We start from the raw sequence: 25156 nt of genomic DNA on the forward strand, positions 1-25156 counted from the left end.
CTATCAGGAGAGGTTCCAGTCGACTGGCGGCTAGCAAATGGGACGCCCATCTACAAGAAGGGCCGGAGGGTAGACCCAGGGAACTATAGGCCTGTTAGTTTGACTTCAGTGCCAGGGAAAGCTCATGGAGCAGATTATCTTGAGTGTCATCAGGCGGCACTTGCAGGGCAAGGCGGCGATCAGGCCCAGTCAGCATGGGTTTATGAAAGGCAGGTCCTGCTTGACGAACCTCATCTCCTTCTATGACCAAGTGACACGCTTAGTGGATGAGGGAAAGGCTGTGGATGTGGTCTACCTTGACTTCAGTAAGGCTTTTGACACCGTTTCCCACAACATTCTCCTCAAGAAACTGGCTGCTCGTGGCTTGGACTGGCGTACGCTTTGTTGGGTTAAAAACTGGCTGGATGGCCGGGCCCAAAGAGTTGTGGTGAATGGAGTCAAATCCAGTTGGAGGCCGGTCACTAGTGGAGTCCCCCAGGGCTCAGTACTGGGGCCAGTCCTCTTTAACATCTTTATCAGTGATCTGGATGAGGGGATCCAGTGCACCCTCAGTAAGTTTGCAGATGACACCAAGTTAGGTGCGTGTGTCGATCTGCTCGAGGGCAGGAAGGCTCTGCAGGAGGATCTGGATAGGCTGGAGCGATGGGCTGAGGTCAACTGTATGAAGTTCAACAAGGCCAAGTGCCGGGTCCTGCACCTGCGGCGCAACAACCCCAAGCAGCGCTACAGGCTGGGAGATGAGTGGCTGGAAAGCTGCCTGGCAGAGAAGGACCTGGGAGTACTGGTTGATAGGCAGCTGAATATGAGCCAGCAGTGTGCCCAGGTGGCCAAGAAGGCCAACAGCATCCTGGCTTGCATAAGAAGCAGTGTGGCCAGCAGGTCTAGGGAAGTGATTGTCCCCCTGTACTCGGCTCTGGTGAGGCTCGCACCTCGAGTACTGTGTTCAGTTTTGGGCCCCTCACTACAGGAAGGACATGGAGGTGCTCGAGAGAGTCCAGAGAAGGGCAACGAAGCTGGCAAGGGGTCTAGAGAACAAGTCTTCTGAGGAGCGGCTGAGGGAGCTGGGATTGTTCAGCCTGGAGAAGAGGAGGCTCAGGGGCGACCTTATCGCTCTCTACAGGTACCTGAAAGGAGGCTGTAGAGAGGTGGGGGTTGGTCTATTCTCCCACGTGCCTGGTGACAGGACGAGGAGGAATGGGCTAAAGTTGCGCCAGGGGAGGTTTAGGTTGGATATTAGGAAGAACTTCTTTACTGAAAGGGTTGTTAGGCATTGGAATGGGCTGCCCAGGGAGGTGGTTGAGTCGCCATCCCTGGAGGTCTTTAAAAGACGTTTAGATGTAGCCCTTAGTGATATGGTTTAGTGGAGGACTTGTTAGTGTTAGGGCAGAGGTTGGACTAGATGATCTTAGAGGTCTCTTCCAACCTAGACAATTCTGTGATTCTGTGATTTATTTACAGAAACAGCACAAAAGTGGTTTTCTTCTGAGCTGACCTAGAAACTCTAAAAAGTACTTTTATTAGACAAGCATAAAGGGGAATGAAAATAAAGTTTACAATGGAAACTTGCTACTCTATTAACTTTGAAAGCTTAAACTTTCCACTCAAGTATGGCAAAGCACGTAACTAACACCAACATCTTCTTTCTACTTAAAGAATAGGTTATCCAAAATCCACGTTCATTACACCATTTCCCTCCCATCACCTCTTGCAGCATTTATTCACTTTCTCCTCTTTGCACGCCCCTTCCCCAATTCCCAGCTGACACAAGCCTTCCTGTTCAGTTAGCCTTTAGTTACCTGGAACCTAAATCCCACCCATCTCCTGACCATGGCCCTATGCCTGAGTATTACCAACCTACCACCTTACCTTCTATTTTCCATGTTTACTTTGCCTCTTCAGCTGCATGTCCCCACCACCTGCCCGCGACACCCTCTCCTACAGCTGCCTGCTTCCCCACCTCATGCTCCTGTAACATAAAATACATTAGATTTTCACTTCTGGGTTTATAAAGGATTGAGTTTCTGCAACCCTCATGGATTTCCTTAGATGTGTTCAAGCAGATGGGGCAGACAAGGCAGAGAAAGTATTTACAGTATATATGGTGAACAGCCATCTTATTCTCTTCCTGGCTCCAAGAAGGGTAGAAAAGCCGCACGATTATATTAAAACACATTCAAGCAAGCAAGCCTTACCAACACACTGGGTCTAGCTTTGCTGAGCAAGGCACAAGCTCTTGCAGTTGGAATCCACAAGCTCACATCTGTATACAGCACAGTGTAATCATGTGCTAGGACCCAGTCCCCTAGAGATGCTGGCATGCAGAGCACAATGGGGCAGGGCCCATGCACACACCCCACAGGGAAAAGACCACGACTTGAAAGGTCCTACCAACATCCCTCAAATCCTTCACTTATGTTATTCCCTAAGGACATCCTTACCCAGCTTGCCAAGATCCCCGAAACTCAACCTTCACAAAACTATACTTACAATAGAATAGAGTCCTAGGACTTGCAAAAGAGCGTTTATAAGGATTGCTAGAAATTGTGAGAAATCCTGCACAGACAAAAAAATGATGTCTTAAAGCAGGTAAAACATTTTCACTGTGGTTACAAAAAGTCTAGTGCCATCATCTGGTTATGCTGTAACAAAGCCACAGCAAGAAAGACAAACTTTTTCAAAAAGAGAAAAAACATACACAACACTGATAACACCAGGATTCTGTGCAGAGTCTATTCAAGTATTTTGTTGAATCACTCAGTACTATTACAGAATAAGTTGTAGAAGTATCAGAGTACACTCCCACAGAACACATTTATTTCCAATTTTCCACGACACTCAAAATTTAAGTTTCTGGATATTTAAAATTCATAAATTACTCAAATGTCATGACTTGAAAATATTAAAAAAAATCAAGTAACAAATAAGACAACACTTTCTTCATCTCAGATCCCAAAAGCTGCTGCACCAATGACCATTATAATTGACCAAGCACGTAACAATCAGAATGAGAAGACCTTAACATGACCAGAACAACTACAGGTATTTGGTAAAGACCAATGCCAAGTGTGTTCGCAATTTCTACACAATCAATGCTGCTAAAAAAAACTTGCAAGAAACTTCAAAAAATGTTTCACTTAAGCATTAAACAGCCAGCCTTCACAGAGCAGTCATTCAGTTACCTCCTTCATTGCTCTATTCAGTTTCCAGACAATTGTCAATCTTGTTCTATTAAGAAAAAGTTCAATAATTTCTCTATCCCAAGTGCAAATTAAAGCCACCTAGCAGTAGCAATGAAAAAAAAATATTTAATTGCTGATGCCATTTCACATTAACAGCAGTTATCTCAAAATATTGTCTGAGAAAGTCTAACAGATTGCAGAGTGAAGGTTAAAAAAAATACCTTTTAAAAATGAGGGCAAAAGATTTGTATGGGACCATGTAATGTCTTACTTCAGAATACTTTGTTTCATCCATAAGAATTACTTAAAAAAACCCTTCCCATTACAGAAGAAACACATTCTCTCTCTCTCTCTCTCTCTCTCTCTCTCTCTCTCTCTCTCTCTCTCTCTCTCGTTCTTCAATTAACTCACAACAGGAGACCAGCAGTTTTAGCCTACCTGGCTGAGATCAGAACAGGGTGGGGAAATCTGAAAAATCTGTGGAAGTATTTCAGATTCAAAAGAAAGGAAGAGAAGAAAAGTACTTGCAGAGTTCCAACCGCGAGGCTTCAAGATACACATACAGTAATAAAACTCACATTTAAATTACTTGGTTAAGACTAGCCGTTTACAGATTCTTCTACAACATACTGCAGACGCCAGTGCATTCCCTGATCTAACCCAGCAAGCCTCACACTATTACAGATTACTTTACAGACCACAGAGCCAGAGCAAGTGAATATCAGCAAGATATGAGATCTATTCATAGAAAGCAAGACAAGAGATCTACTGTAACCAAACTGAAATAAACCAAACAATTAAAGGGGAACATTCTGAACCAGAAACATCACTGAAGCTACCCAAAATCCCAAATTCCTGTTCTCAGGAAATTCCAAGTTCTTCTTCTATGAAAGACACAAACCAAAAGACTTAAAAAATTTAGTAAAGTTTCTGAAACTTCATGTAGAGACACCAGAAAGAAAGAAGAAAAAAAAAAAACACGTAACCCTTTTGAACCCTGATAGCCCCATCAGAATAGGAGCTGGCCAACTTGGGAAGTAACAGAAAGCCACAATAAACAACAATTACAGTTCCCAAGGGGCTTGAAAGTCCTAGCTCCAAAGCAATACAGCTCAGAGTCTACCATGAAGACATGAAACTCCTAACTTCAGGATTTCTCAGCCAGGAGTCACAATCTAGGTTAAAGAAAGCTTTTGCTTTAGCTAACAGTAAAACCTAAATTTACAGGTAGCCTGTTTCCCATTAGAAGAATACTTCAAAAGAAGATTTTCAACCAGCTCTACTACTTGGATGCTGAGAGAGAAAATACCAGACTTCTTGAACTCTGCTGGAGTTTGCTATTATATTACTTCTGCATGGATGGCATTCAAGTACTGCGTCAGTGGCAGCAGTATAAAAGCTCCACGACAAAACTTATTATGTATATGTATATTACATATATGTTTAACAAGTATCTAGCTTTCCCAAACAGTGGCTTTCTTCATTGCCTTCTATTCTTTCCTGATATGTAGCAGACTATTTATGGTATGTTCTCAGAAATCACAGATGACAAACATACTGGAAAACATTCCATGCCTGGTGGCATCATAGGATGTTATTGAGGTCACTTATCTCCAGGTCTCATTCATCAACTTCATCAAATTTACATGTCAACATTATAAAGATCCAGTGTTGGAGACCTCATGGCCTGCTCGTGAGCCACGATTCAGGAGACGTAAAAAATACAAGGTGGTTCAGTTCTCTTTTGAAGATGAGGGTGAGGAAAAATAGTTGTCAACAGATGTATAGCCTGAGATGGACCAAATAAAGCAAATGTGGAACAACTGTGGAAGTCAGTTTGGGTCATTTGTAGGATTGTACAAAGCAACAATCTGAGTGGTCTGCTGGTAGAAGTTATATGTTGCACTGCACAATTATCAGGGAGTCTTCTAGCATTTACACAGCATGGTGCGTCATGAAGCAAGAATACCTGAATGCTTGTATGTACATAAATTCAAGTATCTTTTCTTAGAGGTACTTAAAACAGCAGCAAGAAACACCAGGGAGGAAAAAGCTAACAGAAAAACTGAGAACAAAATAACATCTTAGCATTTAACTATTTTGCCAGCATAAGCACCTCTTGAACTGTACAGCTTTTCAACTATCCTTCCTTCAAGAGACTCGCATCAGTTTTGAAACCTACTGCAAAAAGCAGAGATAATTACTCTTGAAACGTTGGCTACTGCAAGTCTTATTTCATTAAGGACTTGATCACAATTGCAACTCAACTTTCACTTTTTCAGTCAAGGAGTTCCTGTCTGAAGCAATAATTTAGGGATCTACAGGAAGAGAGCTAGGGAGTACAGAGGGCAAAGGAGTAACAACAGACACTGTCCAGGTGCACTGCAGCAGGTTAAAAGGCAATAGGGATTTTTTCTGCCACAGTTTTCATGTCAGGGATGGCTGTTTCCCTCCCCTTACATCCTCTCACTGACATAAGTTGTAAAGTGGCTTGCAACAGATTATCTGCTGCACAGCTATCATCATTGATGCCAAACGCTTTTTAAATATTTTAATGAAGAATGCTAGCAGTTCGAGGAGCATGGGGTTATCATAACCCCCACAAAGAGGAGAGCCACCTTAATATACTGTTCCCTTTATGTAGTCTCTGAGATTACTCATACTATTTTAAATTTTTGAAAGTAGCTGGAATCACCTCAAGAACGTCAACATCTCCTTAAAGCTGTTATCAAATCCAAAGAGGTAAAATACAAAAAACAAGCAGTATATGTTCATAAGCCAGATGTTCACATAATCATTTATTATAATTTATGCTTTAACATAAAATTTCACTCCTCCATATTGAACCAAAAGGTTCATTTTATGAATTCCAAATGCACCTATTATCAACATTCTTCTACAACAAACACATTACATCTTCTTGGATATTCAGGTCAAGTTATACAACTAAATGGAGATCCCAGCAGATAGGGGCAGGAGAAGACAAAGAAGAGCAAGTGAATCTCAAATTCGGACAATTCTTTGTACAATTCCATTGTTCCTATCCTTTTAGCTGAAAGTAAAATCACTGATTAAAAAGTTAAAAATTAATCCTGTTGCAGGTAAGTAAATCAATTTTTTTTGTGATAATGCAACTTTAAGCAAAAATCTCATGCAGATCAAAGTCAATAACCGAGTTACTGTTATAAGTTTACAGTTTTTAGATAAGAAACCCCCTTGGAAGCTACTGTTTTATTTAGAAACATCATCATTCTATAAGGAAGAACAAACAGAACTTCTGAATCTCGTGTGGAAGTCAGCGAGATTTACGCAATATATGCTTAATTTAACATTGAGCATATTTATGAAGCATTTGTCCAACAAATCTGGTACCTGACTTCTCTAGCTAATCTTAAAAGCTTCAACCACATCCTTTTTCAGGAAGTGCTTATATTAGAATAATAAACACAGATTATTTTGGTTTATTATTCTAGAATATCATTGCAAGAAGCTTCTCAACATAAAAATAAGTAAACAAGTTTTGTAAAAATGAACACACAAAGTACAAAAAACAAGTTTCTCCAAGTTCTCGGTAACACATAGGAAAAGCCTGTCACTACTTGGAGAAACAACTGCAAATTCATTCTTATCATTTGAATCCCTCAGATCAACGTTTCTCAAACTGTATTCTATGTAACATGACTGGGTGGAACAATTTTAGATAATATACACTGCCATGTCAGTAGGAACGGTTGACAATCACACATCTAAATACAGAAATACCAGAAAAGCAGGTACAGAAGTTACTAAAAAGTTGTTAAACTTTCAAAAGCATTGCAAAAAAAAAGTGCTGCTTATGTCTCCAACCTGCACAAATACTTAATTTGATGTAATATTGGTTGACACATTGGCTAATACATGGTGCCTTGCAAATTTAATTAGTGTTAAACGATACATTTATCTAATCTGCTAATTAAATTTTAATATTTTAACAAGCATTTCAAATACCTCTTCTATATATTTCCTATAGGCCACTAAAATACTTTAATACTTGGCAGCCAGGAAAACTGGAAATTTAGTTTTATCAGTTGGTAAACAGATGAGGCATACAGAATTTTGCTCTGCCAAAAATCTAATAAGCTTCAAACTGCTGATAGCTCGCTGTGGGCACAGGAGACACAACAGAAATATAATGGACAATTCTACTCTAGTTCTGCTCAACTCCTCCTGTGCAACTCCTCCTGTGCAACTCCTCCTGTGCAACTCCTCCTGTGCAACTCCTCCTGTGCAACTCCTCCTGTGCAACTCCTCCTGTGCAACTCCTCCTGTGCAACTCCTCCTGTGCAACTCCTCCTGTGCAACTCCTCCTGTGCAACTCCTCCTGTGCAACTCCTCCTGTGCAACTCCTCCTGTGCAACTCCTCCTGTGCAACTCCTCCTGTGCAACTCCTCCTGTGCAACTCCTCCTGTGCAACCAGCCAGCATCTGTTTTTCCTCAGCTAAGTCCTTTCGTGGACTTCTACGAAGCTCTTAGGGAGCTCTTCTGGCTGGGCTTATCAGGAGGGCTTTAAACTAGATGTGGTGGGGGAAGGGGGATGCACCTCTGAGTGGTGAAGAAAGCATACCTGATAACACTAAGTAACAGCAGGGGAAGACTTGTGAACTGCCCCAATGCAATCTGGAAGGGTTCTGGAAACGTGATACAACTGATTACCCAGCTGAAATGCCTCTACACCAATACACACAGCATGGGAAACAAGCAAGAGGAATTGGAAACCATGGTGCAATTAGACAGATATGACCTGATTGCTATCACAGAAACATGGTGGGATGGATCACATAACTGGAACATTGGAATAGAGAGCTACAAACTCTTCAGAACTCTTCAGAAAGGGAAGGAAGGGAGGGGGTGTTGCCCTGTGTTAGGAAAGGGATTGATTGTGAAGAGTTGCCTCTGAGAAACAGCCACGGACAGGTTGAGAGCTTGTGGGTGAGAGTTAAAGACTGTACCAATAAATGACAGCTTGTGGTTGGGGTCTACTACAGGCTGCCTGATCAAGGGGAGCCTGTGGATGAGGCATTCTTGCTTCAACTACAAGAAACGTCATGCTCACATGCTCTCATCTTGATGAGAGACTTCAACCACACGGATGTCTGCTGGGAAAACTACACAGCAGGCTGTGAGCAATCCAGAAGGTTCCTAGAGTGCGTTGAGTATAACTTCCTGGTGCAGGTACTAGACAAACCAACCAGAGGAGAAGCGTTACTGGACCTGGTGCTCACCAACGCAGAAAAGCTCATTAAAGAGGTCAAGACTGGAGGCAGGCTAGGGTGCAGTGACCACGCCATGGCTGAGTTTGTGATCTCGAGGAATATGGGCCTGGCAAAGAGCAAAATCAGGACCCTGAACTTCCAAAGAGCAAACTTGAAGCTATTTCAAGACCTAATAGCTGAGATCCCCTGGAACACTGTCCTTAGGGACAAAGGAGCTGAACAGAGCTAGCAGCTCTTTAAGGATGTTTTCCTTAGAGTGCAAGAACTCTCCATCCCCCTGCGTAAAGAAGTGGGCAGGGAGGGCAGACAACCAGGATGGCTGAGCAAGGACCTGCTGGGCAAACTGGGGTGCAAGAAGGAAATGCACAGGCAGTGGAAGCAGGGACACATGGCCTGGGAAGAGTACCGGGATGCGGTCCAGATGTGCAGGGATGGGATCAGGAAAGCCAAAGCACGGATGGAACTGAGCTTGGCAAGGGATGCAAAGAACAGGAAGGGATTCTATAGGTACATTACTCAGAAAAGAAAGGCCAAAGAGAGTGTACCCCCTCTGATGGATGAGAAGGGTGAACTGGTAGCAACAGACATGGAAAAGGCTGAGGTACTCAACAAGTTCTTTGCCTCTGTCTTCACTGGCAGACAGGCTTCCCACATCTCTTTTCCCTGAACCCGTAGATGGAGGCTGGAGGAGCAAAGTCCCACCCACTGTAAGTGAAGAACAGGTTCAAGACCACCTGATGAAACTAAACACGTACAAGTCTATGGGACCTGATGACATGCATGCCAGGGTCCTGAGGGAACTGTCTGATGTAGTTGTTGAGCCTCTCTCCATCATATTTGAAAAGTCCTGGCAGTCAGGCAAAGTCCCTGGTGACTGGAAAAAGGAAAACAACAGGACACTTTTTAAAAAGGATAGAAAGGAGGATCCAGGGAACTACAGACAGATGAGCCTCACCTCTGTGCCTGGCAAGATCATGGATCAAATCCTCCTGGAAGCAATGTTAAGGCACATGCAAGACAGAGGTGATCCGAGATAGCCAGCATGGCTTCACCAAGGGCAAATAATGCCTGACCAAACTGGTGGCTTTCTACGATGGAGGACTGCATCAGTTAACAAAGAAAGACCAAGCGATGTCATCTACCTGGACTTCTGCAAGACTTTTGACATGGTCCCACATGACATCCTGGTCTCCAAATCGGAGAGATGAATTTGATGGGTGGACCATTCAGTGGACAAGGAATTGGCTTGAAGGTTGGACCCAGAGAGTGGTGGTCAATGGCTCTGTGTCCACGTGGAGGCCAGTGACGAGTGGTGCCCTTCAGGGGTCTGTCCTCTGACCAGTACTGTTTGATATCTTTATCAACAACATAGAAAGCGGGATCGAGTGCACCCTCAGCAAATTTGCAGATGACACCAAGCTGAGTGGTGCAGTCAATACAATAGAAGGAAGGGATGCCATCCAAAGTGACCTGGACAAGCTTGAAAAGTGGGCCCACGTGAACCTAATGAGGTTCAACAAGGCCAAGTGCAGGGTGCTGCACCTGGACTGGGGCAATCCCAGACAGGAGCACAGACTGGGAGAAGAACTCATTGAGAGCAGCCCTGCAGAGAAGGATTTGGGGGTTCTGGTGGATGAAAAGCTCAACATGAGCCAGCAGCACGCACTTGCAGCCCAGAAGGCCAACCGCATCCTGGGCTGCATCAACAGAGGAGTGGCCAACAGGGAGAGGGATGGGACTATCCCCCTCTTCTCTGCCCTTGTGAGGCCCCACTTGGAGTGTTGCATCCAGGTCTGAAGACCCTGGCACAAGAAGGATTTGGAGCTGTTAGAACAGGTCCAGAGGAGGGCCAAAGATAATCAAGGGGCTGGAGCACCTCTCCTATGAAGAAAGGCTGAGAACGCTGGGGTTGTTCAGCCTACAGAAGAGAAGGCTCCAGTGGGACCTCATCGCAACCTTTCAGTACTTGAAGGGGGCTTATAAAAAAGATGGAGAGCAACTCTTTGCTCAGTTGGATAATGACAGGATGAGGGGGAAAAACTAAAAGAGTTTAAAAGAGTTAAAACTAAAAGAGTTTAAAGTTGGTTTTAAACTAAAAGAGAGGAGATTTACATTAGAGGTTAGGAGGAAATTCTTCACTCAGAGAGTGGTGAGGTACTGGAACAGGCTATCCAGAGGTTGTGGATGCCCCATCCCTAGAGGTGTTCAAGACCAGGTTAGATAAGGCCCTGAGCAATCTGATCTAGTGGGTGGCATCCCTGCCTATGGCAGGGGGGTTGGAATTCGGTCTTTGAGGTCCCTTCCAACCCAGGACATTCTATGATTCCATTCAATTAACCTGTAAACATACAAATGACCTTCAAATCCAGAGAGAACCAATTAGAAGTCCTTTTACCAACATAAACACATTCATAAGGAGTGGGGTAAAAATGCAAACAATAGAAAACAATGATGGAAGAAGAGAAAAGGAAAAACTTCATTGTGGCATTAGTTGGAAGACAGGTTGGAATGTCTAAAATTGTTTTAACCATCAAGATAATATAAGGCTGACCTCACCACAGGTATTTATTATACATGTTAATCCATTTTCACCTTCAGAGGATAAAAAGATGTTATTTTCTTTCCACTGCAGGTTATTGCAATTTAATCTACCTGAAGACAAGCTTCACCAGAGCACAGAAGCTGCAGCTGACAGTGAAAAGCAGACATGGTCAAATTCTGTATGTGCTTTAATAACCTAGGGAATCTCCGTTACTTTCTAATACACGTTCAAAGCTCTTGTATTAATCTTATCTAAGTCTAACAGCTATAGATTTTTTTTTACCTCTAAGAAAATCCGATACTCCATGACACTACAGTAGGGCACGATGCCAGATGGGTTAAAACACAAAACCAAGTTCAGCTTCTGTGGCAGAAATCTCTAACAAGTCCCAAGTCGATTTCCTTTGGCAAGGAACTGTATAGGCTTACCCCAATCTATTGATGCATGGCTGAGAATATAATGTTCAGGGTTAGGGTCTTGCTTAAGGAACTCTTTAATAATAGCTTGCCTTGTCTCCTCTCATTGTTTATCTATCCATTCCCTCCTAAAAGAGGAGAGAATAACAGAAGACTGTTCTGGAATACAAGAATACAGTTAGCTGAGAACATACTTGAAGTTTGTGTTAAAATCTAGACATGAGAAAAAACTTCCCTGAAATGCAAAAGTTTATTTTTGGTTTTGACAGCAATAAGCTTCAATAAAGTTTATTATTATCTAGATAATTATAAAAAGACACGACTTCATTTTTTTTTCCCTTTTTAAAAACCAGAATTGATCTCACATCTACAGTTAGCTAGACTGCAATTTTAACTGTTACTCTGGACCAACTTCTTTGGTGAAAGATACAACCCGGCTTTACCTGATGGGACTATATTCAGAGAGGGCTGTTCTGTATGTGTCTTGTAACTGAAACTGGAATTACTGCAACACAAGTGAACATGTGCAGTAGTCATTTGCTCCAAGTAGAACAGTCATTCTTAACTTTTCTTACTGTCTGCAGCACTTTGGCTGATCAATTTAGCCTTGAAAAGAAGGCCCATTACATGTAGCTTAACAGAGCTAAGCGCAGCAGTTCCTGAAATACTTGAATATAAAAAAAAAACATCTGAACACCACTTTTTCTTTAATGTAAAATGTTATTTTTTCAGTTCCATGATTACTTACTCCATGATTAGTCAGCCATACTTTCTCATGTATACCTCATGCAAAATTTTCAAAAAAATCACCTTGCTGTAGGAGAGGAAGAAGAGTTACAGCTTTGCTTTTTAAGAGCACTTAAAAAATTTAGAAGTATCACTAGAAAGGCTCTGGCAAATTTTTGTCTGGCCTTCCTACACTAGACAGCTTGAGATTAAAGAACAAACTACACTACACTTGAAGATATTCACAAATAAGTAATATAGATTACAAATTAGCCATGCTAGAAGAGCAGGGAGAACCACACTGTCTGCATGAAGAAACATGAAAAATAAACACTATTTTAATACATAAAGTCAACTTGTATCTACAATGCTGCCTCCAGATGAGCATGTCCTCCAAAGAGCCCCAAAACAGCAGGTTTTACTGAGAAGCCTGGCAAAGAGGTACTTCATTGCATCTTGTAGTGCTCAGAATTTGGGTACTCCTCCTCCCATGCCTCATCTCTTCTGATGACCTGTAATTTATGTATGGTCATGAAAACAAAAATAAGACCAGAAAGGTAGGCAATTATGAAAGAATTTTTCATCACAGACATTACACACTTTGTTGTTATTAGGCCTTGAACTTTTGAGAAAAAGCATGTCTTTGTCAAGGTTTCAACATTCATACATCATTCTTCAACTCTGATGTGAATTCCCGACAGACACCTCCTCACGTTTCACTCATTTGTCCCAGAATTTTTTCAGCAAAACCTGGGAGCTCTGGAGTTGATATTCTGGCTAGTACTGAAGCTTTTTATTAAATAGAAAAGCACAATTGAAAACTAGAGATACCAAGACGACTTTCCACAATTTATTTGTTACACAGGAGGAAAAAAAAACACACACCACTTCTGCATCACAATATGAATTCCACAAATCCAAATTTTAAGATTATAGAAAATGCCACCCATAATCCAGATGTTTTTAAAAATTCTTCTTACTTTTCAAAAAAAAACAAAAACTCTTTAGGATTAAAACACATTTCAGTAACAAACCCAGCTGCTCAGATTTGTAAGAGGAATAAAGAATAAGTTTCATTTTAGCACTAATCTGATCAACACAAAACACCACATTTAAAGCAGGCAAAACACCTCCCTGATAACTTGCTTATTTCCATACAATGAAAATACAACCCAAAAACCTTCACAGGAACTGCTTGAACAGAAAGCTACGCTGTAAGACTACTGCAACACTAACTTTTCAGTAATAAATGAACCAATGTGAGTAGCAAAGATCCAAGAAAACTTCTGTACTGAACAAAGTGACTGAACACCGCTTCACTCTCACTTCTTTGGTGTTCACCAAAGAAAGGATAAATAAATCCAGAAATATTCACTGTTGCAACAGCGTGGGACTATTATTTCAGCAGACTTCATACGAGTTTTCTTTTAGCAAATAAGGAAATAGTTACAGATCAAATAAGTATTTTTATCTTATTAAGCACAATTATCTGATCTACAGAAGTAGGTGCCATGTCTCTATAGCTAGTTCAATTTGTTGATCTGTGGCACATTGTGTACAGGAACAGCTGTGAGCGTTGCTGCATTTGAATAGATTCCCCACTACTACTACTCCAAAAAGGAAAAAAATATATATATACACACAAATGAAACAGAGACAGTCACAGAGCACAGCCACCTTGCAGCCTCTCAGTTTTCTATGGGACAGAGTCACAAGATGTCCAGAAGAGCCATAACAAACAAACTGGTCTATACTCATCTCTGAGCTGTCATTTTCAAATAAGCTGTTAGTATTTATTACTCCATTCTTTTGGCAGCAGTGACCTTAGATGCTTCAGGAGTTCTACATAATAGCCTCCCTTCCACTGCAGCTTTGACCTATCCTACTGCAAAACTATTTTTAACTTAATACAGCAAAGTATTTTATTTCAGTGATTATTTTTTATTCCTATAGCAACAGGCTATTGCTCTGCTCTAAATGGATGAGCATGACTCCCATTCCCAGCTTTATTTCTGAAGGGATTCCAAGTATTTCCTCAAGGATGCTCCCTCTAGAATTGTAGTAATGCATTCTATTCCAGTGTATTACCTGCTCCTCCAAGGACACGGCATTTGTCATATTATATGCGGGCATTTCAGCATATGCCCCTTGCAACCTATCTTGACTTTGGAATACAGAAATAGTTACATATATATAGAAGACACAAATGAAGAGGAACCACTGGTGGAAAAAAAAAGAGCAACCAGCCCTACATAAACTACATTTTAATAAGATTAAACTGGGGGGGAAGGCACAAGTAAAGGCAGTTAACGGTGTGCAAGCATTAAGAATGGGCTGAGGCGTACTGTACTTTAGGGCAGCTAGACATTCACATCACTGAACCAATACTGCAGCAACAACCATGCAACAACTCAAGAGTTCTGCTATGGCTGTTAAAGGCCTTGCTCTGTTCTGAAAGCAGGATTCACGTAAGTATCTAAATCTCCTAAAAACATACAACTCATCTATCCATCACTGCCTGAATCTTCCTGCAAAACTCTAAGAGTAAAGGCTCTTCCACCTACATGTACAAATTATAAACTGTGTCTACTTGCATGAAAGGCATTCCGTACACAATTTACATTGTATTATGCCATATTCACCAGTGTTTAACATTAGAAAAAAAATTACCCCCCAAAATTTCAAAGCTAATTTATCGATGCAGTTATCAGTGTCTTCTCAGAGAGAAGCTATTTTCAGGGAAACATGCTCTTACACCAATTCAGCCTTGAGGCCAAATTATTATTTTATTCCAAGAGGATAAAATAATTTAGTGTTTAGTTAAACAGGAAGGATGTTCCCAGCTTTAGATTTACTGGTTTTCAGTCGAGTTTAAAGCTCACATACCTGCCTTTGCCTTTCCCTTACACTTTGTGTAGTTTCACAATCATACTTCACAGACCTTATTTTACTTTTTCTCTGTTTGCTGTCATAAGACAGACTCACACAAATGTCATTGGGAACCAACTCTACTGGAAGTAAAAACTTTATAAAAAGCATTCCCAGTTGCATAAATTTCTTTTGCTTACTTATTCAAAAAATAGAGAACAAAAAATTCATCTTTAAAAATGAACCTATAATTTAAAATAGAAAAGACAAAGAGCTTTATTTACTATAAGGGAGAGAGGCACAATGGACACAAAACCAAAACAAACCCTGGTGATTCATGTCTAACAAACCTCAGGAACTGTGTATGCTGTTTATGCACATAAGCCCCGTACCCTAGAGATGACATTACCATTCTTCTTGGCTGATGTTTCAACTGCAAAATCTTAAGGGAGTCATGAATATCCACATCACTGTAATCAGTTATTTTTTTCATTCTAAGAAATAATACATTATCTGTAGCATGTGCCCCTGCTGCTCTTAGTAAAGTCACGTGATTTATAATTTTGATGCACACCAGTGCAAAGCCGGATTTTTTTTAGGCCCAATATTAATTACTAACTTTCATGTACTAGGAATACTTACACTGTATATTCCTAGGCAGACAGAACACTACCTAACTTGAAATCTTTACAGCCCAGTACCCACAAATTCAGCAGATTTACCACAGATTCATGAGAAATGGGGCTGAAAGATCACCCAGTCTATCGCATCTTTCTTGTAGGCAAACCTGACAGAAACCTGCCTTGGCACGCCTAACACTTCCCTGCAGCTATTCAGGTGAGTCAGAAGAGAAATGCGCATAGGCACATACATCTTCAGAGTCAACAGGTAGAAGCACACATCATTGTGAATATCTACTGACTTTATTAGGATGCCATGGCAATGTCCATCTGAAAAAAAAATTGGATTATAAGAATATGGCCTGAAGCACATAGCCAGAGAGAAATAAAGCACGTTACTGTAGCAGGTATGTACACAGATACACCCCCACACATTAGAAAACAAACATTAAGCAGGAAAACTACTCTTTAATCTAATCATCATCAACCAGCAAATTTATTTTAGATGCAATGCACTGTCAAAGAACATACAACTTATCAGCTTTTCCCCCCCGTTACTCTGTGCTCATAAACAGGAACAACTTCAAGATACTTCCACCCAAATCAATGAGCTGTCTTCATTAGTTTACAGCAAAAAATAAAGCAGGCCACTTAATGAAATTCATATTATAACTCAGATCTGAAATAAACATATTATGCTTCACCACACACCATATCAAACTATTTCCCCTGATAGGGCTGACTTTCAGCAGTGCGTATTTTTTATATTGATTATCCCTTCCAAATGATAATCAATATAAAATTGACCTCCCTGCCAGTAGAAATATACCTTCTGTTATTCACAGTACGATGGTGAACAATCTGTAAATTCAATAAAAACACTGAATTATCATTTTGACCCACTTAGGACTCAAAACCTATTTTTGTCACATGTATCTCCTTAAATTTTAAGACATTTTTCATGTGCATTAGTCTGAAGTCTTTTTAGAAAGAGCTGCTGCACATCCTAAAGCCCTGTAAGTACAATATAGTTGTGTCTGACAAAACGTGGACAAGTCTCCCAGGTAAGAGCTACAGGTAAGTTAGAAGAGGAATAATAAACATCATAGGCCTACACAGGCCTTCAAGCCAAGCACTAGTGCCGTCTGGAGGCCTTAGCCCTCACCTCGGGGTACCCATCTGCCAAACCCTTCCTCAAGCCTTCCTTGAGATGCTACAAACTAAAAAACCCTTCCACCAGCCCCATATCCAAAGGGGGGGGGGAGGGCCAACTCTCCCTCAAGTGCCTTCCCCACCTCCTCCAAACCCCTTTGCACACACCCTGTCCTCCAGCAACATCACGAACAGAGAATCACAAAATGGTTTGGATTAGAAGGGACCTTAAAGCCCATCCAGTTCCAACCCCCTGCCATGGACAGGGACACCTCCCACCAGACCAGGCTGCCCAAAGCCTCATCCAGCCTGGCCTCGGGAACCTCCAGGGATAGGGCAGCCACAGCTGCTTTGGGCAACCTGTGCTAGTGCCTCACCACCCTTTCAGTGAAAAATTTCCTCCTAACCTCTAATCTAAATCTCCCCTCTTTTAGTTTAAAACCATTCCCCCTTGTCCTGTCATTATCCAATTGAGCAGAGAGCCACTCTCCTTTTTTTTTTTTTTTTAAATAAGTCCCCTTAAATACTGAAAAGCTGCAATGAGGTCACCCTGGAGCCTTGTTTTCTTTAAAAGATCCCTCTCTCCCAGCACCTGCCCCAAAGCCTCAAGTCACCCCGCACCTTCCCCGCCCCATCCCCCCCGCACCCTACATCGTCGACGCCCTCCCCCGACCTCCCTTTCACCGTCAGCGCCCCCCACAACCCCCCGACAAACCACCCTCCCTTCAGGGGCCGCCGCACCTCGCGGTCCTTGAGGCCGAGGAGTAGCACCTCCTCCATGAGGGTGAGCCGCGTTTCCTTGGAGTCGCCCTTCTCGTCGTCCCCCGGCTCGTCCCGACGGCCTTCGTCCTCCAGGCCGCCGCCAGTCCCCCGCTCCTTGGCGGCGGCGGCGGCGGCGCTGCGGGAGGCCTCGGTGCGGCGCTGCACCAGGCCGGAGCTGCGCTGGGTAAGGGAAGTCATGGCCGGAGGCGGCGGGGAGGGCGCGGGGAGGAGGAAAGCGCGGGAGCCGCTCCCACCTCGGCCCTACCCGCACCGCGGCTGCGGCCGGCCGGGAGGACTCATGAGGAGCGGGACTAGGGCTCGGCCACGGTGGGGGAGGTGGAGACGGCCGGCGTCCTCCCCTACGGCGACGGAGCTGGAGGAGTGCGCTTCTCGCCCAATATGGCGGCGCGGGCTGATGTCAGCGGAGGATGTGGCAGCGGCGGTCGGGGGGGAGGCACCGGAAAGGGCAGCGAGCAACAGGAGCGGGACCCGACACATCCCCACCTCCTGCCCGCCCCGCTCTGCTCTGAGGGGCAGTGAGGGCGGTCCCCCGGGAGGGGCGGCTGTGGGCAGGGGGGCGGGGGGTTTCGGGGGGTTCCACAGCAACAGACGGGCGAAGTGCGGTACAGAGGGAGGGGGACAGGGAAAGGAAGGGGGAACGAAGCCCAGGGGGTGTCGGTTGCCGTCGGGGGTATCTCGGTTATAGCCGGGGTGAGTCTGTGACCCCTCGGGAACTGTCCCCCGAGCCGGCCATGGCACTCGATAGACAAAGTGCCTTACTGATGGCCCTCGCTCTGCTTGGTTTCAGTTTTAGCTGCCAGATCTTGCCTCATTGCTACCATGGCACTCTCAATATGTGTGTCTGATATATATAAACACAACGACGAAGCTCAAGACACATTGAGCTCTTAGCACTCTTGACTTCAAAATGAACAGATGCAGTCCCTTGTCCACAAGGCATCTTGTCAAGCCTTCAATCTGCTCCTGCAGGCCTGTCCAACACCTTGACACCAGTGCTGCTGCTGCTGCTCCAGCCAGAGATGGAGGCAGCACAACTTCGCTTCCCATGCACTTCTATTTACCCCATTCAAGCACTGCGATGGCCGTGTTTGTGAGAAACACTGTAGCCAATAACATAGGCTCAGGCGAGGATCTTAGTGAAGTAGCAATTTTATTCACGATTGCAATGGCGGGCATCCGACAAGCAGGAGCGCACCTACTAGTTCCATAACACAGTTTATATACTTTATTTCTCGACGACCGGGCCCCTCCCCTGTTTCCCCATTGACTGTGTAGTCCAGGTTCACAATCTATCCAGTGCTTCACAAACAATACATGGCTTTCAGTTGCCGGCCTGTTACAAGTCAAATTTCTTTTGTCTTTTTACTCTTTGAGGTGGTAATGTTTCTTACACCTTGATTTCTGCCTAATTGCTCTAAGGATTCTGGTTGTCTGCATTTTACAAGGTCGTCTGTTAAGCTTTCTTATCACTGCAAGCATATTTCAATACCACATTCCTTCCCTCTAAGCAATGTATCTCTGTGCAAAAACATTCCCACATGTTGCACCAAAACCTCAAACTATCAAAGCCAAATCCCACACGTATTCATTCCAAAGTAGTGTATTTTGTTGCAGAATAAAGGTGCCTCTGATGCAAGGACAGCCTATACTCCAGGGTTAGTGAAGCCAAAGATAGAAGAATGGGGACTTGCTTAATCGCATTAAAAATAGGTGTTGCTGAATGTCTTTGCTTACTACTGTGCAAATTAACTGAAACAAGGAGTCTTGGGGCCCCTCACAAAGGATGGTTCCTGACAAAAATGGGGAACCTGTCTCAAAAACCAGCTGAGACCGACCTTGTGGTTTGGACAAGAGCCAAGGAGCAGCTGAGTCTGCACAAAGGCAGGAGGTCAACTAGTGGTGATGAAGAAGAGTTATCAGCCTTCATCCCCACAACCCCTGGTGACCACCACCAGAAGGCACTGTGCAAGCGCAGACGGAGGAGTTTATGGAAATGACTTCTTGGAATAATTTTAATACGAAGCGGGGATAGGTTATGCATACGTATAGGCGTATTGGGAAACTTCATGCATATGTAACTCTTTACTGCATATAACCAAGGCAAGTTGCCGCGTTGGGGTGCGCATGGCTTTGGGAGCTATCCCGCATGCACTTGGCGCCAAAATAAACCACATACCTACTTTATAACTCATTTGCTTTCAGTGGTAGAGTTCTTCCACGAATCATTTTGGCGAGCCAGCCAGGAGGCTCTCTGCCTGCCCACAGGCGTGGCCGCGCTGCGGATGTCCTAGCGCACACCGGGCACAATTCCCTGGAGGAACTCTGCTCTTTGGCCGCTCACTGCGGGGGCAGACAATGACCTGCTGGACCGTGGACAAATGGTATGTGTAACAGTACAGGAAGGGTCTGTAAGTCGTACGTGTGGCCAGGGCAGCTGGTAAACCGCGCAGAGACGTCTGGCGTGCAGCATAGTCCCTGTAAGGGAGGAGGCTACCCTACAGGCTGACCGATAGAGCGGTCAAGGGGGATTTGCTGACCGATGGAACAGCCGCTAGCGATCTTGGGAGCAGATCGAGCAAATCCGAGGTTACCACTGCATCCCAGTTTTGGGAGTGTGAGAAACACTCCATAGCCAATAACTTAGGCTCAGGCGAGGATCTCAGTGAAGTAGTAATTTATTCGCGATTGCAATGGCGGGCGCCCCACAAGCAGGAGAGCGCACCCACTAGTTCCAAAACACAGTTTATATACTTTTTGATGACAGGACCCTCCCCTGTTTCCCCATTGACTGGGTAATCCAGGTTCACAATCTATCTGATGCTTCACAGACAATGCCTGGCCTTCAGTTGCTGGCCTGTTAAATTTCAAGCTTCTTTTGACTTTTTTACTGTTTGAAGTGGTAATGTTTCATCACTTATCTGATTTGACTTGACACCGTGATCTTCACCTAATTGCTCTAAGGAGTCCGGCTGTCTGCATTTTACAAGGTTTTCTGTTAAGCTTTCTTATCACTGTAAGCATATTTCAATACCACATTCCTTCCTTCTATACAATGTAACACTGCAAAAACAACATTTCCATTCCCACAATTCCCCCCTTTTCTCTTTTTATAATTTGTTGATTTTTGCAAAATTTTGCTCTAAGGTGTAATTTGGTAGATGTCTTCCTCTTCTCCACTTTCTTTGCTTTCCATTTCCTCTAATATCATCATCTTATCTGAGTAGGGTGGTGGATCCATGGTCATTTGTTTCGAAAGTGCAGTTTCAATTAACCGTTGGACAAGTCCCCTTACACAGGGGATAATGCAACAACCAATGGCTGTCAAAACTCCTGCTACTACAATCAAGGATGTAAATATGGACACTACCATTCCTTTCCATTTACCAAACCAAGATTCCAACCATCCTGTGATGGAAGTGTCTGTTCCTGAGTTTTCTGCCAATTCATTGGCAAGGGTGGTAAGCCCTTGCAATGCTCTAGTTACTGTGCCATCCGGGGCAGTATTGTTAGGGATAAAAGTACAACAATGGTTGCCCAGCATCACGCACACACCACCTTTCTCCGCAAGAACCATATCTAATGCTATTCTGTTTTCCCAAGCCATTTTGCTGGTGACATCTAGTTGTTCAGCGATTCCTCTTATCGCATCTCTTGTATAGTTTATGAATCTCTGCTGATTATAATAGATATAATTAATCCAATCCACATTTTTATTAATTGTTACCCACCAGAACAGTGACTCAAACCCTGCAGCAATTTGATTCCTGGCTTTATGTTCATCAGGAACTCCTCTAGGCACCCCAATAGAATCTATGTATACTCTATCATCAAATGATATTCCTAAGCCTCTTTTACTTCTTCTGGGTATTTGTGATGTTTCGCTTTCAAATGCCAGGGTGAAGGGTATAGCTAATTGAACAAGTGCACAAGTGCCTCCCCAGTTAGATGGTAGGGTGGACCGTAAGATCTTCCCTCCACAGTACCACCAGAGATCTGTCCTAGGGATCTCAAGTCTTGAATAGTTTCCCATCAAGTCCTCGGTAGCATTCAAGGTCCTCGTGCACAAGGCAAATTCTCCCAGATGCCAGGTAGCACTCACACCCTGCCGTGAGAGGCAAGCTGTATGGTTACCCAGAGCTGTGGAGAATGCAGGGGGAACCCTGATATTGCTATCATGCGAGGAAGGCAATAGCAAAGAGAGAGACTTACAGGCCTCATTTCCCCAGGCAGTCTTTTCTTGGTACAATGCAATCATACATCGCATTCCCTGGGAATCCTCGGTCCACCCTGTTATAAGTGAGACCATACAAATTTCTTGGTCTATCAGAAATATTTTATTAATTAAGTAAGCAGGCACAAGCAAAACAGCGCTGGGCGGCTGGGGAGTCTCCGCTCCACCACAGCACGCAACTTTCCCCTTTCAGTGTCGCCGTTTTATAGCATCCAAGTTTCGGCTTGTCAGGACTTGTTGGACCTTCTGAAGCTGCGCAGTTTGTTGTTGGGGGTCGTTGTTTTTCTTTCAATGATCATGCGTTGTGCTCGTGTTCAAGGGGGAGGGTAGTGAAGCGGGAAACAGTATTTCACAGAGTCTTTGTTTTACCAAGGATGTTTATCCAACACCCCCTCCCCACTATCTACTTGCTTAGTCTTCCCCCTTAACAAGGTCGTAAATTGCAAAACCTTATCTTCTCAGCAGATCCTCTGAATTCCTTTTAAAGACAATGAACAAACACCCGCTAATTTATCACAATCCCTCCTTTTTCTTTTTCTAACATATTTTGTTCATTGATGAATTTTTGAAGCACTTGTTTGCTCAATATTAAAGTTTCTGCGTCATCCTCCTCCTGTTCAAGAGATTCATATTTCGCACGCACAAGCATAAGGTGAGCTGCCTCTAATCGGTTTTTTTTACAATCGCGATTATTCGATTGAATATACATGGTACAAAAGTTAGTGTTAATATGAGCAGCAACAAAGGTCCTGCTATAGTTGATAGCAGTGTAGTGAGCCAAAGTGAGTAATTAAACCAGGATTCATACCAATTCTGGTGGGCTTCATTTTCTATTTTTCGTTTTTCTAGCCCTTCTCTCAATTTAGTCATTGTATCCCTTACTACTCCAGTATGATCTGCATATACGCAACACTCCTCTCGTAGGGCTGCACACAATCCTCCTTGTTGTAGAAAAATCAGATCTAATCCCCTACGATTTTGTCGTACAGATTTCTCTAAAGCTGATATAGATTGCTCGATACGGGCCAAATCCTCATCTACAGCAATGCGTAGAGAGGTAAATTCTTGGCTTTGTTTTACCAGAGAGGTAATTTCAGTTCCGGCTCCTGCAGCCCCCAGAATCATCAGAGTGGCTAAAGTGACAGCCGTAATAGGCTCTCTCTTCCTTAAGTGTTTTTTTGCCATAGCATGTTGGATGTACATATACTCCTCAGAATGGTAAAGAATCCTAGGTATAATTACTACCTGTACACAAAAATCATGAGACGAGTTGAACAATTTCAAAGATAAGCATGGAGTTACCCCCAGAGATGAACATACCCATCTGGTGTTATCTGCTGGTATTAACCATTTTTCTTTGTCTAATTGTGTAACATTTTCTGTAATATTGCATAGATGGAACTTCTCACCAGGGACCGTGCCTACGCACCTGCCATTCCCAGTTACTTCCGTTAATGTTATTCCTACATCCCTTCCCCAATTGCATTGTGGGGGATCGGTTTCGTTTGAACGGGTGGTTTCTCCCAGATCCCCAATGGCGTCGTAATATGAGGGCCTTATATCAAGACATAACCAGCAAGGTCTAGGCACGTCTGGATTTGGTTGATTCAACAACTGATAACTAGCATTCATGATTCTCCATATGTTATTCCCGGTCACCCCTTCATTTCTAATCCCATACTCCGGGTTTACTGATTTATTAGCAACCTCCAGTGGTTTAGGGCTATTAGGAGTTAGCATTCTAAAAGCTTGTGTAGGCTGAATCCTCAAAACACTCCCTGACAGTTTCTGATTTGGTCCCACCCGTTGGGGACTCTTAGTCTCTTCCTTCTTTATATAGATGATGCCTCCCCTATCAGTCCCCCAGCAGTAGTTATCTGCTGAACAACATGGTGATCTTCCCATCTAATCAGGCTCCATTTAAAAGGTTTGTGAGGGTGCGCAGACCCAGGAACAGTGTAAACAATCGTACCCATTACTATGTATCGCAAAAAAAAATGGCTAGGGCCCATTTTCCAGAGTTCTTTACCTGGCCACGTAATTCCCCACCGTTTCACTCTCTGCCTCGCTTGTCAGTTCGGTTGCAGCGAACTACAAGGTGCAAGTTCTTCTTGGCAGCAGCAGTGTTCTTCAGGGGAGTTTCTCAGGTAACCGCGACCTTTTTCTGACCAAACAGGGTCCCCTTTCCTCCTTTTTTTTTTTTTTTTTTACGATACATAGACAGTTAGACCATACTTATCGAGTTCGTTTCAACGTGAGCTTTAAGTCATCAGGGCCTGCGACCGCTTCCCATTTGCTTTTCTGGATCGGTCCTTTCACGCGACTGGCATGCGTTCACCCCTTCTCAGCCGTCCGGATAGCCGTCTCTGTGATAAGTAAAACAACATAGGGGCCTCCCCACCGTGGTGTTAAAGACGTTTCTTTCCATGTCTTAATTAGAACCCTATCTCCAGGTTGTATCCTATGGATTGCTATATCTAGCCACCAAGCCTTTCGCTTGCAACTCCCTCCGTTGGTTCATAAGCTGTATTAAATAAGGTTTTAATTGGATATCCTGTACCTGGGGGTGATCAGATGGCATCTCTAAATCATAAGGCATACCATACAGCCTTTCAAAAGGTGAGATTCCGACATCGGCTCGGGGCTATGTCCGGATATTCAATAGTGCAAGCAGTAAACATTTCACCCAGGAGGTTTTAGTCTCTATCATAAGCTTTGTTAGTTGCTTTTTAATTTCACCATTCATTCGTTCTACCTTTCCCGAACTCTGAGGATGCCAGGGAGTGTGATATTCCCATTTAATTCCCAGAGCCTTCATCGTGTCTCGGGATACCTTTGACACAAAGTGTGGGCCTCGATCAGAGTCAATTGCTTCTATTACCCCGTATCTGGGTATGATGCTTTCTAATAATATCTTTACCACGGTTTGAGCTGTGGCCCTTGCCGTAGGGAATGCTTCAACAAAGTTTGTGAGGTGGTCTACAATAACTAATAAGTATCTATATCGCCCCGTTTTTGGAAGTTCAGTAAAATCTAATTGAATCTTTGCAAAAGGTCGATGTGCCAATTCTCGTCCTCCTCCCGGGACCCTTTTTCTCATGTGTTGAGCATTTACCCTCCGACAAGTTATGCAATCATTTACGATCCTCTTTGCTATATTATAAATCCCTATACACATATAATATGTGGCAAATTGATCCACCAACGCCTGAGTACCCCAGTGCGTCTGTTCATGAAATCTCCGTAGCACCCTCATAGCTACTGATTTTGGTAACACTTCCGTCCATCAGGCAGTACCAATTTCCCTTTATCTGTTTTTTTTTTTTTTTTTTTTTTTGAACCCCCATTTGTGTCATCTTGTCTTCTTCTGTATTAGTGAAACAGAGT

The 25156-nt window shown here is 43.4% G+C and overlaps 1 protein-coding gene and 1 long non-coding RNA gene across 4 annotated transcripts in view; one reads left to right on the top strand and one right to left on the bottom strand.

Annotated features, from left to right (window-relative positions):
• Nucleotides 1-17964, bottom strand: part of LOC125181536 (Golgi phosphoprotein 3-like) — a 40895-nt gene extending 22931 nt beyond the window's left edge. The window contains exon 1 of one of the 2 annotated variants that reach the window (XM_066987091.1): nucleotides 17497-17964. In XM_066987091.1, coding sequence (XP_066843192.1) covers nucleotides 17497-17715 — 219 coding nt within the window. In that variant the 5' untranslated portion in view covers nucleotides 17716-17964. The remainder of the gene's footprint in view (nucleotides 1-17496) is intronic. The other variant, XM_066987090.1, reaches the window with a different exon arrangement.
• LOC136788530 (uncharacterized) overlaps nucleotides 17562-25156 on the top strand; it is a 43510-nt gene continuing 35915 nt past the window's right edge. The window contains exons 1-2 of one of the 2 annotated variants that reach the window (XR_010827251.1): nucleotides 17562-17701; nucleotides 19741-19919. This is a non-coding gene — a long non-coding RNA (uncharacterized lncRNA). The remainder of the gene's footprint in view (nucleotides 17702-19740; nucleotides 19920-25156) is intronic. The other variant, XR_010827252.1, reaches the window with a different exon arrangement.

This window comes from Anser cygnoides, chromosome W (genome assembly GCF_040182565.1).
Source record: "Anser cygnoides isolate HZ-2024a breed goose chromosome W, Taihu_goose_T2T_genome, whole genome shotgun sequence".
NCBI classification, from domain to species: Eukaryota; Metazoa; Chordata; class Aves; order Anseriformes; family Anatidae; genus Anser; species Anser cygnoides.